The sequence below is a fragment of the Mytilus edulis genome, chromosome 3 (assembly GCF_963676685.1).
Source record: "Mytilus edulis chromosome 3, xbMytEdul2.2, whole genome shotgun sequence".
NCBI classification, from domain to species: Eukaryota; Metazoa; Mollusca; class Bivalvia; order Mytilida; family Mytilidae; genus Mytilus; species Mytilus edulis.
The window spans coordinates 57,690,548-57,704,838 of NC_092346.1; the positions used below are offsets into that span (position 1 = coordinate 57,690,548).

At 32.0% G+C, this 14,291-nt stretch overlaps 2 protein-coding genes across 2 annotated transcripts; one reads left to right on the forward strand and one right to left on the reverse strand.

Annotated features, from left to right (window-relative positions):
* Nucleotides 1–4,047: 4,047 nt before the first annotated feature.
* On the reverse strand, nt 4,048–6,955 carry LOC139516926 (uncharacterized). Its single transcript, XM_071307395.1, has 5 exons — nt 6,627–6,955; nt 6,331–6,389; nt 4,966–5,619; nt 4,432–4,499; nt 4,048–4,234 (listed from the first exon to the last, which is right to left on the reverse strand). Exons 1-5 carry the CDS (start codon nt 6,865–6,867, stop codon nt 4,159–4,161), a joined length of 1,098 nt encoding a protein of 365 aa, XP_071163496.1. The 5' UTR covers nt 6,868–6,955; the 3' UTR covers nt 4,048–4,158.
* Nucleotides 6,956–9,405: 2,450 nt separating this feature from the next.
* LOC139516927 (lysosomal proton-coupled steroid conjugate and bile acid symporter SLC46A3-like) lies at nt 9,406–14,149 on the forward strand. The gene is made up of 4 exons (XM_071307396.1): nt 9,406–10,528; nt 11,597–11,680; nt 13,277–13,433; nt 13,733–14,149. Exons 1-4 carry the CDS (start codon nt 9,442–9,444, stop codon nt 13,821–13,823), a joined length of 1,419 nt encoding a protein of 472 aa, XP_071163497.1. The 5' UTR covers nt 9,406–9,441; the 3' UTR covers nt 13,824–14,149.
* Nucleotides 14,150–14,291: the final 142 nt, after the last annotated feature.

Sequence of the window (14,291 nt, forward strand, 5' to 3'; positions counted from 1 at the left end):
AATTGTGATCTACAACAGATTTCTCAAATGTTTATATATATATCACAGATACTGTGTTTATAAGCATATGTTTTACTATCTAATTGTCAAAGGGAAAGCACCTTTAATTGATGTTCTTCATTTTGACGGACACTAAAATGTTTTCATTAGGAAGAAGTGGTCACATCATGCAGCAGGGGGATAAAGACTGGTCACTAGAATCCCAGTATTCTTTGAAATTCATTTAACCAGACTACCTTTGTGTTATTTAAAATATATTGTTTTCAGTAATAAGTTATTTATATTATAATGATTTCGGAGTAAAACAACCATTTTAAAAATAATGTCATTAGTTGTGTAAGAAAAGCGATATACATGTATCATGACACCTTTGCAAAGACACAATATATCATAAAAATTACAGGAAAACTTGACAAAGGCAATTTAGATTGGACATGGCAAATAAAACATTTGTACTATTTCAAAGCCACATTTTATCATAAATGAAGTACAATGAGGTACTTTTTTATCATAAGAAATTCTTTCTGAAACAAACGCCTAACTCTGAAAAAAAATCTCTCCAGACATTGGGATGCATTCTTTTGACGTTCTACATCATTAAAGACGAAATGTATTCATCATTTGAAAACCAAAAGAAGAGAATATGATTAATGGAAATGAGGCAGCAGTCTGAATAAATAGGTAGTTTATTAAATCTATATCTTTCCCTTTTATTAAAGTATCAATAAAAAGGGTTTATATGATGCCCTCAAACCAATTTTCATATATTTATAATGGGGCAGTTTTTCAAGGTCAAAGATCTAGAAATGCAGTTGCTTCATTGCCTTAACCGAAGTTAGTGTGTCGCTTTGTCATCGCTAGGAGCTTCCAGACTAATGAAAATTATGAAGACATGTATAGAAATAAGTAGAAATGTCAATGCTTTATTTCGTCTAATCCTCTATACTGTGTCCATTTCGCAGCAGTTTCTATGTCATACTAACACAAGTTTTAAACAGTTTAAAGCCAATTTTGGAAATAATCTTGACTTTGAAGAGTTCTTATTTTCTATTCCTGAGATATGGGACCTTCAACCACCAGAAATACGGTAATTGTTCATGTCATACTCTAGCTGAATATGTTTGGAACAAATTACTATAAACTTTTACTGTTTTTGGGAATGGTGAATGTAGGCTTCTGATGAATACTTGCGGCAATTTCAATATGAGAAAGAAGGGTATTTCATGATGCCACTGTTTATATTGTTCCATATCAAACATCTAAATGGAGAGATTTTTAAATTTTCATTTTGTTGTTGTACATCATGTTTGTGTTTTGTGTATTGCTTATACATCAATGTTTCTGTCGTGAAGCATGCTACTGTCTTTCAAATTTGTTTCAATAGCATGTCACGTGTTGATTCAAAAAAGCTTGATCGGCAGAAAACAGCAATGACAAGTTTCTCCACATCATGCATATTTTAGAGGACAACGTCCAGGAAACACAGAACACTGTTACGATTCTTATCCGATACATAAGAATCTGTCACGACAAGGCCAAGATCGTAATCTGACTAGACAAACTTTTGGGGTTTTGTGAATGTAGGCTTTATTTCGGCTTCTGATGAATACTTGAGGCAAATTCAATATGAGAAAGAAGGGTATTTTATGATGCAACTGTTTATACTGTTTCAAATCAAACTTCTAAATGGAGGGAATTTTTATATAAGAGGTTCCATTGTTGATATATATATATATAAGTTCATTCACACACGTAACCATTGCTTGGTATCAATTATGAAATAAGAAGAAGAATCATGATTTTAAATCTTGAAGTAAGTAAGTCTAATTTGAAGGAGGGATGATACTCCCAAGAATCCTTATTGACTATCAATTTAACACAAAAGGTTTCCATTATATGAATGTTTTATTTCTTACTTTGTGTACTATTTACCCTAAAACTTGGGATATGTTTGATGTCACTCCATAGGCTGTTAATTACCATTGTTTAGTCATATTTGAAAGAGTTCCATGATGTATGTTATCGACATAAAATTTAAATTTGGCGTATAAATAAATTAATGGCCGAGTTTAGGTTTCTTAATTAAATGTTCATTTTGGCATTAGATATTACTATTTTGTATTCTTCTTCTTTTTCTTCTTTCAGGTAAGGAACCGAATTCAAATCTGGATGTTATTGGTTCCGCGCGAAAACTTTACGCAGTGTCGGGCAACACAGAAAGGTTTCTCTTGGCTATTTACAAATTACATTTAAAACGTTCGCAAAAATATACAATTAAAATTATTTACAACTGGTTAATCCTACTTCCTTTCAAAGCATGTCTTTATGGCCTTTATTCTGGTTGGAATGGAGGAAGGTTTTCTTTACTTCTATTTCTAGCAGTTTAGGACATTAAAAAAGATTATGTTTGTTTTCCCTAACCCTGCTTACCCAGAAAATGGCTTCCTACTCAAATTAATTTTATTGTCCTGATTAAAAAAAAATCAGAAAGGCATGAAGACTAAAAATCATCTGACAATTCAATTACTCATGCCGAAAAAATGTCTTCCTATACCTACCCAGTGTCTCTACCTTTGGGAAGGCTTTGGGCAAACCAAAATATTTTTAATTGTGGTCTTATTTATGCATCCGTTAAATTCCATTAAATTTTTGAAATGCTTTGACATTTTAATCCAGAAAAGCGCTTCGGATTTGGAAATTGGTTTCATTCATCGTATAGAACTTAAGTTGTCATGGACCCAATGACAGGGTCTTATAGGATGACAGTTAAAAAGTTTGAAGCCAGGAGAAGTAAGCGACAGGTCGTTTGTTTTTCAGTATCAAATATCAAATCGGTCTAGTTTGACATTCAGATTTACCTCAAAGGTAATACATTTTTTTGGCTATTCCGAGTCAAGGACTAGAAAATTGATAACGACATCTAAAACTTTGACAATTAATTTGAATGAAAAGAGATGCAAGTTATCATTTTGTGAACCCTACAGATTATAGTATGTTCACGTTGTCCTCAAATATAAACTCGTGTATAGTTTATCTATTGTTATCAACAAAATGAATCAATAGTACTACACGAACACTTACTCTAGAAATGAATATATGTATTAAGGCACTTTGAGAAACATGAAAAAATATATAGATTGCGGACTTTAAAAAAACTCAATCAAAACCTTCATCTCTTGATGGGAATTATTTTTCGCACTCTAGACTATTTCTTAATTCTTATAAAAAAGAAAAGTAATAAAATACAGGAACAATATTTTGTTGGAAAATCAATTTGTACACCAATTATCCCCACAAAAAAAGAAAAAAAGAAAATTTTTCGGTGCCTTATTTATCAACAATCTACCATTATGTTGACCATACTATCAAATTGATTTCCTGACAATTTTTTTCCAGTATACAGATAGTAAAGTTTGAATTCAAAAATAGTCGATAATAAATGATCAGGGCATCGGACAATATATTGGCTTGGTCTTCCTTATCTTTCAGTCTTCATGATATATAGCCCAGAATGATGCTTGGCAAGACAATCCCAATCTTAATGAAAGGAGTTATGGATAACCTCTTTTTTAATGTACATACGGAGGGTCCTTAGAGCCAGTTTAGTATTCAAAATGCGCTTCAAAAGATTACCACCTTAAATGAAAACTGGAAAGTGCAGACGTTAGTATTGATTGACTGTATGTTGGTTGATGAACATACAGTGGCAATTATTTCACGCATATCCAGTAAAAATAGAAAATTGAGCTTGCTTAGTGATTTTGAACAATCTTCAATGAGGTTTTATTTAAAATGTTTTACACATTTATTTAATGTAAAGACTACCGGTATTGATAACATCTAGATGTTTTGTTTTATGGATTGCGATCTCTTTATATTCTTTCTGTTGCAGTTCTTTAAGACAACATATTCTTGATGTGACGGATTCAACTTTGTGGATATGTCTTGAAATTGGAAACTATATCATAAGTCGTCTTCTATTTGTAAAGAAGATACTATTTTGAGATACTTGATGCATATATACATACACCTGAACAAAATGAAACATTTGCAATGCAGAAAATTTTATTGATATATAAGTGTCTACATAAAAATGCAGAAATTAAGTCCATCAGCACACATCTTGCTTTAACGAAGCCTTCAAGCCGTAGATTTCTACTAACTTTGATCTTGGTTGCTGTAATAATTCTGTATGTCTTGAAGCAGATCATTGACTGGGCGAGTTTGAAATTGTCTGAAATTAAAGAAATATTTTTATTTTCACAAAGAGACAAATTAAATAATACATACAATCAACATAAATAAGATCATTTGTCGCTCGAGAATGGCAAAATCTTATAATAATAGTTTTATCCCTCATTAAAATATTGTCGTGATCAGATCGAGTGTAAATATACTGTTTGTTATAGTACTATGTATATATATACTTACTTTCTGTAATGTCTGTTTCTGAAGTATGGTTGGACGCTTTTTCTGTAATGCAGAGACCATTCTGCTATCTATGAGATAAAAAAAAATTAGGTGATCAATATTTTTCAATGATTATTTTAAATTCTAATATATTTTGTGGATTTGCCGAGTAAAATTTACATATTTTTGTGTTGAAAAGAAAGACATTACTGTGTATATTTGTTTTTCTACTAAATTATTGTGTTGTTCGGTCACTCGGTGAATATTTTCCTCTATTTGAATTCTTCGATTAGTTATTCTATAATGAATCGTATGCAGGAACACTATGGACAGACATCTTACACTGGAAAACATTGGGTAATAGAAATACCAACTAAATCCGTCAGCGTTCTTCTTTTTAGAAGGAATTGGAACCTTAGTTTGAGTAAAAATGTTAAATTTGAAGAATTAGAATTTGATCAAAATGTTTCTTATGCTTTTGTTGACAGGCAGATTTTAGTGAATTTAAATATTACAATGTGTTTTGAGGTTTCAATGATTATATATATATATTACCTTATTTGATAAGCACAGATCATAAATTCTACAGAGTATATCCAACAATTCCTCGTTTCCAAGACGTTTATTTCTCACAACAACTTCTGTAACGCTCTCTGGTGAAATGTCAAATGGGACCACATCATTATGTAACAGCCGTGTCAACTTGTTGAATGTTAACGAGTCTGGTGTATATTGAATTGACAGATTATCTTTATCTCTTTCAAGCCCAGCAAGCAATGTTTCGGTGTATCTTTCAACAGCAGCATGATTTTTAACGAATGGAGGTAAGTAAGAATGTTGACGATAAAGTTTGTCAAAAGAAGGATCATCTTGAACAACATCGTTTCTTGTATAGTTTGTCGGTTCTTCGTTTCTTGAATAGTTTGTCGGTTCTTCGTTTCTTGTGTAGTTTGTCGGTTCTTCGTTTCTTGTATAGTTAGTAGGTTCATGGTTTCTTGTATAATTTGTCGGTTCTTTTGGTTCTTCCTCTATTTCACCGGAACCATCGGACTCTATCTCTTCTGGGACCAGTGGAGGAGGTAAACTCTCACGCCAACAGTAAAAACTTTCAAGTTCAGCTTCATTCTCAAAATTTTTAAGTTCATTGCTCGACAAATTTAAAATGCTTCTTACTTTATAAGTTGGTCTTACATGTTTTGGTTCTTGTATCTGCAAATAATGCATAAAAATGGTAAAATACAAGGACGTTTTCTGGAATGTTTTCACTTCTCATACATAATAGATCACAAAATTATTATTAATTAAAACACGTTTATAGTTTAGAGTTAAAAAAGCTGCGAGTTTGTAAAGCTGGAATTCTTGAAACACAATAAAACGCCAATATTATTCACATAAAAAACTCTACGTAACCGTTAACTTATATGTTTTATGCTTCCCTAAATTTGACTCACACAACCATTGGTTGCTCTGAAATGGGACGTACTTTTTTTTAAATTTATCCATCAATTTCAATTTCCCTGAGAACCAAAGAAGGGATGTCCACAAGTTCGATGACTGCTGCGGTATAGTTTCACAGCTCCTACTTTCAATATGTAAATATTCTGTGTTTTATTTTAGTTAATGAATTTCAGACATCCATCAAATTAACCTTCTTTTTAAAATTTACAAAGTGATGCTTATAATCCTAAGTATGATACATTTTGTCGCAAAGTATCTTACGAAAAATATGTCAAACATTGAAGAGTTCTTTGTTCTTTTATCGAAGAAGACGTGACTTTATCGCCAGTTTTCCCCATTATACGATATGATTTCCATAAATACTTATATATTAAAGTATTGGTTTGATTAATATTATAAGTAAAACTTAAATTCATTATTAAAATGACTTCTTACAAATACTCCGATATAAGCAATACATACCATTGGAAGATTTTGATCTATAATTTTTTCTTCAGTCGGCTCGTCTTCAATTTCTGGAACTAGAAAATCAACAAGTTGAACCATTTATAATAGTATAACCTGATCCAATCATGCAATTGTATACCTTATTCAGTCGATTAATGTATTTCTCTTTTCTTTTTATATTATATATATAAAATTCTATCAAATCTACAAACATTTTTTAAGATAAAAACACATTTTCATTTATGCCTTGAAAAGCGTCGCGTCGTCTAACGGCAAAACAATTTTCTATATAAACAACAAAATATACTTACTGTAGGCGTTTGGCAACTTGTCCAAAATATATCTAAAACACAATACAGTCATGAAAGCAGCTGTTGATAGTCCTAACGCTGTCGCGGTATATTCGATGTAGTCGTCTGCTGTTAGCTTCGATTCAAGATTAAAGTCTGAGTAGGATGCATCGAGTATAGTAGATAGTGTAGTATTACCAAGATCTGTTCTGTGTCCAATTCTAGTTAAGAAACGATGGACTTGATCCAGTAGAAAATCCATTACTATATATCTAAACAGAAGCAAAAACAAAGAGTACAATGCTTCTGAGTTTTGCAAGACGTTGCCAATGTACTATAATCCTTTGCGATAACTATGACGTTATGACTATTGTGACTGTTACAAAGGAAATAATTTTCGGATGTTGCTTTATGGAATTAATTTATAGATTCAAAAAAGAATATAAACAATAATATTTTCCTGAAAGTCTCGATAGCTCGCACGAATTTTCACTTTTCAATGTTTACAGAATCGCCAAATCTCAACCAAACCCTATTTTTTCTCACAAAAAAAACGCTAGTTTCGCATCGTTGCTAATGATCAAAATTCGCAGAAAATCACTAACGTCAGCAAAATGGTTTCGTCAAGTCGACAGTACACCCAAAGCAAAACGAACATGGGCAAATAAAGACTGTTTATTTTTGTATTCCCAATAAATTCTAATATAGCAATGTATTCATAAAACTTCATGTACGGCAGAAAAAACTGCAGGGAGGTGGGATTTTAAGCATTAAAAAAAACATAGGTTTTCTTTTTTCTAGCTAAAATTAGTACCCTTTTTAACTACTTCAAGAATATTGTATCGATATTGCCAAAAAAAAACAAAAACTGATCAACGACCGAATTTTTCTATATGCATTTGCATTGGCAAGAAATGTATCGACGACTTTTTATTACCGCCAATATATATGTATGATTTCACACACATTTCGAATGCAGCAATTATTCAAGGAAAAACCATAGGGATAATAAATTGTTGAATATAAAAGTTTGTGTTTATATATGAAAAAAACCCATACAAATTTCAAACTAAAAGATCTCAATAGGAGATTCATGAAGGTACATATTCGTTGCACATTCCAATAATGCGTCAAAATTTACTATATGTTAAAAATGTTAAGAAATAATCAATAATGATGTTTTTTTTTTTGTATCGTCCGTCCATGGAGTTCCCCTGTCGTCAGGTTTGTTTAAAACACGTTCTAATTTAGCGATCTGTCTTCTTTCCTGTTACTGGAATCTTTACGCTACACAAGTTTTACTGTTTTCTCAATGAAAATGTCTGTGTCATAAATTAGAATGATAACTATTACATTCTTGAAGTACTACATATTTGACTCTCCAAGTGTGCACTGTTTTAATCGGCGATATGCAACTATACTTTCAACCTTAGATTTCAGTCGATCTTGCTCAGCGAAATATTGGTATGTTTATAAATGCATTTTATTTATTTATTTTGTATCAAATTTGCGGATGTAAGGTCAATATGCAATCTAATTTAATAAATTACTAGCATAAGAATAAATAAGGGCGGGGGAGGGGGTTAAGACGTCGGTCAAAATTATGGTCAGTATCTGAGAGAAATCAAAGTTTAAGAATTCACCGTTTTTACAAAACTATAATTCATATTTCCAAATAAAATAAAGTAAAAAAACTTATTCCAATCGTAATAGAAAAAGTGTTGTTTCTACATTTTATTTTTATATTTCAATGCTTTAACAGTAAGTAACCAGTATATTTTTAAAGACATTTATGCACTCAATCTATCTAGAGACTGTTGGTACATTCTAGTTACATCGGAAAACGAAAAAAAAATTGGGTAAGCATTCTTGTTATGTTGTAATTTTGGTCAGTAAAGGTAAATTTTGGCGACAAATTTCGAAGGTGTTATAGTGGGAAAATCCTTTTTATTTTCATTTTAAATGGCTATGTTATAATGCAAGAAACTCTAAGACAAGCATACTTTGCAGGTCGAGGATTGTTTACTGAATACGCGAAAGTATAAACACATATGTTACCATTCTTGGCTTTGAAAAATCTCTTCAAAATTGGAAAACAAACACGTTTTAAATCTTCTTCTACACAGGTAAGCGTGAAACTATGTTTTTTTTTATAATGTCTATTGTACCACTTGATGGTGATAACAACTTATACTTCAACATTCTAAAATCTGCAAGGGCATCGTTGCAGTTGTGTACAGTAACACCTTAAAAAGGGGACTCCCATGTACAGTGCACTGATATGAAGACAATTTGTTTTCGGCTATGTACCCCCTCTGGTAGCCCGAATATCTTTTATGTTAATTTTTTCGTTGATCTTATAGATATTTTTCGCTTTATTGCGAATATGTATGAATACGGCGCACCATGGACGCAATATTTTAGTGCTATTATTTTCTATGCATGACCATAACCGCACAAGTTGGATAGGGCAGACTGAATTAAGTCTTTCAACCGGGCGCCGAATTACGAGAACTCGTACACTTCAAACAGAGAACGTGTGAGAGGGGAAATTTTATACATCCCTTAGTTTATTCCTGGATTGGGTAAAATTGGAATGTTAAGGAACCTTAAAGGATTATGTTTCTTTTATATCTCAAAAATCAGAATGTGTTTAGCAATAAGAATTATTGTTAAGGACAATTTTGATACACTGTAGCAAGATTTTACATTGAATGACACCTAGAACTAATATGAAGGACTATTTATGTGTTTTGAACTGAATTTCTAGAAAATTGACCATACCACTTGGTGAAATGTTTTCTCAACCTTTTTCAGGGAAAACTGGTATATCAACATGGCATCAAATGAAGAAAAGATTGAATCTCTTCCTCCGTTAAAAATGACACGTCAGCACTATTTACTTTACGTTATGATCGCATTGTTCATGTATTCCACTGTATGTTCAGTCGTAGTGGAAACTCAATACGCTTACTATGCCGTTCAGCGAGAAAGAAACGTAACGGGGTCAGTGTCACGTGATACATCATGTACAGCTAATAAATCAACAAGCCAATACCTCCTTCAACAGGAAATACAAAGAGAGACAGCACAGTGGAATGCATATGGTCACATAGCAAGCGCCTTCCCAGCGCTGATCATGACCATCCTAGTTGGTTCATGGAGTGATAAAATTGGACGTAGAGTTGCACTTATTATTCCAATTCTAGGACTTATTTTCAAATGTTCCTTTCTAGCTATTTCAGTACAGTTAGAATGGAACATTTATTATCTTTTGATTCCGTTTTTTGTGGATGGTATAGCCGGTACTTCTGTCGGTTTTATCTGTGCTGCGCTGTCTTTCACCGCAGATTTGACGAAATATGGCAAAACTAGAACATTTGGTATTGTTTTGGTTGAAATGACCCTTGGCTTAGGCGTGACAACAGCTAACATAACTTCAGGATACTTAATTAGATACACAGGATTTTTATACTCTGTAGTCGCATGTTTATCAGTTGCCATTCTGACTTTGATATTGATAATCTTCTTACCAGAAACCGTTCAGTCAAAGAAAAATTTTCAAAGCGTCTCACAAATTCAATATTTTAAAAATTCTATTAACTTTTACATTCACAAAGGTCCTTCTCGTTGGAAATATATCATACTTGCTGCTTCATTTTCATTGTCTGTGATGCCAACTATTGGAAGAAATAACGTTCAGATATTTTATTTACTTAATTCTCCATACTGTTGGAGTTCTGTTCTGATTGGTTGGTTTGGAGCTGCAAGATCTGTGTCAGAATTGATTATTGGCTTAGGACTTGTTCGTCTTCTACGGAAATGTATGTCTGAACGACAAATGCTGTTTGCAGGCACTCTATCAGCAATTGGTTACTACACCCTTATGTCAACTGCAGTTAACGATATCATGGTATTTTTAAGTAAGTTCAGAAACATTGCATTTTTATTTAAGATGTCTTTAGAAAAATATATTTTAGAACTTATTTATATGAAAGGAAGTTCTTTTTCACAGTAAAAAATTAAAAAGATTGTTTACTAGTATATTAATGGAAATGTTTTTTTTTTTAATAGTTATAATTTTTACCAAATGCTATTATTTTATTGCGATACGACTTAGTCATTATGTACTACTGGTTTAACTAAGTATAAATATTTTGCAGATAGAACAGCGGTTCATTAGCCTCGGTCATCTGAACTACAATTTCAGTGTGAACTTTGATATAGTAAACTTCAATCCTTTTTAATTTCTCGTCATTAATTTTTGTACCGGAATTTTCCCGATCTAACAAATTCAATTTGTGTTTGCTGTTTATGTCGTCCGTATGACTATGCAAGGCGGAAAGAAGCACAGCCACAACTCATAGTAATATGAAAGTGTATACGATACGGATTCATTTCAATGTCTTGTTAATTGGTCCGTCGTTTGTTTACTAAGAGTGCTACGTCTTGATGGTTTTACTTTAAAGAGAAAATTTCTATAAGAAACCTCAACTTTCCGTAATTTTTTTGCAAAAGAACATATGTCACTTGATGGTACTTAATTTTTTTGTGTGATTAGAAACCTATGAATTTTCTCTGACCATTATTTAGACAATGCGTACCATAACATGACTACTTAGTATCAACACCTTTTGTGTCCATGTTACAACCAAGGAGATTTAGTGATTGTTCTTAGAACCTCTAAATCAGGGGTTTAGTATAACCAAAGTAAAACTATTCCGAAAATTAAGTTACTTCTTTGCAAAATTAGATGTCAATGGTTGAAAAAGACATAATCCACATTTAACCGAAACATTAGATATCTAGATAGTTTTCATAGTAAAGTTGACAAAGGCAATTGTTCACCGGATGATAGCGCAAACGTATGGAATAAACTGACCAAAGACCATAGATAAAAATCTTTATGTAATAGACATTTCAACAATTACATACTACTAATATGCACATTTAATTCATGTGTTATAAACAGTTGTGTTTTGTATTCTTAGCTCCTGTTGTTGGAATTATGTCACACTACCCTAAACCTATGATACGGTCTTTGTTGTCAGCAATCACAGCCAGAGATGAACAAGGTATGATATTAAGAATATGACACCAAGTCTATGATACGGCGGTCCTTACTGTCAAGAAATATCTGTACCAAAAACCATATAAACGGCACCAAGTCAGTTAGGCGACTATTAACGTTCAATATATCGAATGGATGTCGAAGAGTTTGGTATCGAGCAGCACTTAGTCCTTAGTTCTAACGACGATTACTCTCAACTTAAAACCTCACCAAAGATACTAGTCTTATAATTTTGTGTGTTAGATAAAGTAGAAGGAAATTCATAACAGTGTAGCTATGGCCATTCATTGACTGGGGAAAATTAGGTGAACGTTCGTCTGTAATGCCCACTGCTCACGACGTACTTATCATAGAAATTTAAACTGTGAGGTCACCAAAGGTTCTAAACGCCTAAATAAAATAATTAAAAATACTAATCAGGAATAACCTTTGTAATTTGAAAATAAATAAAAATGGCCTTCAACACGGAGTCTTGGCTCACACCGAACAGCAAGCTATAAAGGTTGAATACTTAAAATTTTTTTGTTATGGTTTGACCATCAATTTTCCTAATATGATATCGCACGTTCTTTCAGATTATTTTTTTTACTTAATTGGCTTTAAAAGTTACAATGCATGATGTCGTCTGGTTATGTAGTTCATATGTGTTTTTCGTTTCTCGTTGGTTTTCCCGTTTGAATGGTTTTACACTAGTAGTTTTGGGGCCCTCTATAACTTGCTGTTCGGTGTGAGCCAAGGCTCCGTGTTGCAGGTCGTACCTTGACCTATAATGGTTTACTTTTATGAATTATTTCTTGGGAGGAGAGTTGTCTCATTGGCACTCATACCACATCTTCCTAAGTTTTGTAAGAAACGTGAGAAATTGTGTTGGACTTGAAGATAAGGCAAAGTGACAAATATCTGAAAGAATGAATCGTTTTATGGTATTAAACAAAGAAATCAAATGATTTTTTAATTATCCAGAACTCTTCACAAACAAAACCCACATGTATACGCATTGAATAAATAGTAGGCCATTCTTAAATGATCACACCGTAGAAGTAGTTGTGCTCTTAATCAATGAGATATTTTGTGAATTAACCCCATCAACTTAATAGTTTTTTTTAACAATGGATAAACCTATTTTTTTTTATTATTATTAAATAATATCATCTCTGAACATTATTATTCTTATAAATGACACGGTTGTATGTGATGATTATAATAAATATTTAAAACAAATTCCTTTCAAGCTTTGTAAAAAGAAAGTTTCATTTTATGTATCGGAATGTGTAACAAGTGAATATTTCAATCCCCACTGGAAGGCCTCTGACAGACTGGGTGAGCATAAAATCATAGCCGTTGACAAACAAGTTACAACCTACAAACGTTTTACTGTCGACCACACTGTTATGCAATTAATTCTATGAAGTTTAAGAAACACGTGTTTTGTGCATGAAAATCCTACCAAAAATTTCTTTCAAGCAAAGAAAAGTGTTTTGCAAGTTAAAACTACAGCAATAAAAAAACAAGCACACGTTGATGGTTTTTCCAGTAGTTGTTCCAATCTGATGCTCAACATAAGTGTATTACATCTTTAATATATGTGCTATCTTTACAGGTGCAATGTTTGGAGGTTTAACAGCCATTGAGTCTACGTCTGCTTTGTTGGGTTCGGTGTTGGCTAACTTTATATACGGAGAAACAGTTGCTATTTACAGAGGAATAGCTATGGCTATATTTGGTGTCTGCCATTTTATCGCCCTTTGTTTAATAAGGTATCTAGTTTAAATTTTCGTTTAATGTTTTAATTTTGAATCACAAATTTCGACTCAGTACCAATATCACACTTTCTCCAGAAATGCTAAAATGGTGAATCTACATAAAATAACATTACACTTCTTTAGATAACAGAAGCACTATAAAATAATCTTGTATAGACTTTTAATCAAATTATTTTACATTTTATTAAACCTTTGCTTATATTTGTAGTTTCTTGTGCGTAGATGTTTTAGTATTTTTTCTGTGATAACCATTCTTTTGTGCGTACATGTACAAATTTTATTTTATATTTCAGCGTATTCATATTTAGAGAAAAACGAGAAAAGAAAATCACCGAGGATGTGAATGTTGGTGATGAGAAAATTATATATGCAATTAAAATGTGATGACATATAAGAACATTAGGTAAACCGTTAAATTTTGATGACTTAAGAAAAATAAACTAAAATCTTTACCATATTTAGAACAAACGTGTGTCGACTGAATCGACTAGTCTACCTACAAAGTATTTGAATGCACAAACGAAAGTTCAATTTCTGAAGAAAGATCATTAGTATGAAACACAATTGTTTTGCATTAAAAATATGAAGAACGTCTCATACAATTAATAAAATCTCGTTTGGTCTCGTCTTAGTCCTATAATCCCCAACCTCGAAGGTTCATATCATTTACATTCAACGTTTTTTATAGGATTTTTTTTATACTATAAATGATAAATGACGGTTCAACATTGATAGTAAAAAAAAAATCCGATAATAAACGTTGTATGTAAATGATATGAACGGTCAACATTGATAGTAAAAATAATATCCAATAAAAAAGTTGAATGTAAATGATATGAACAATTTTTTTAT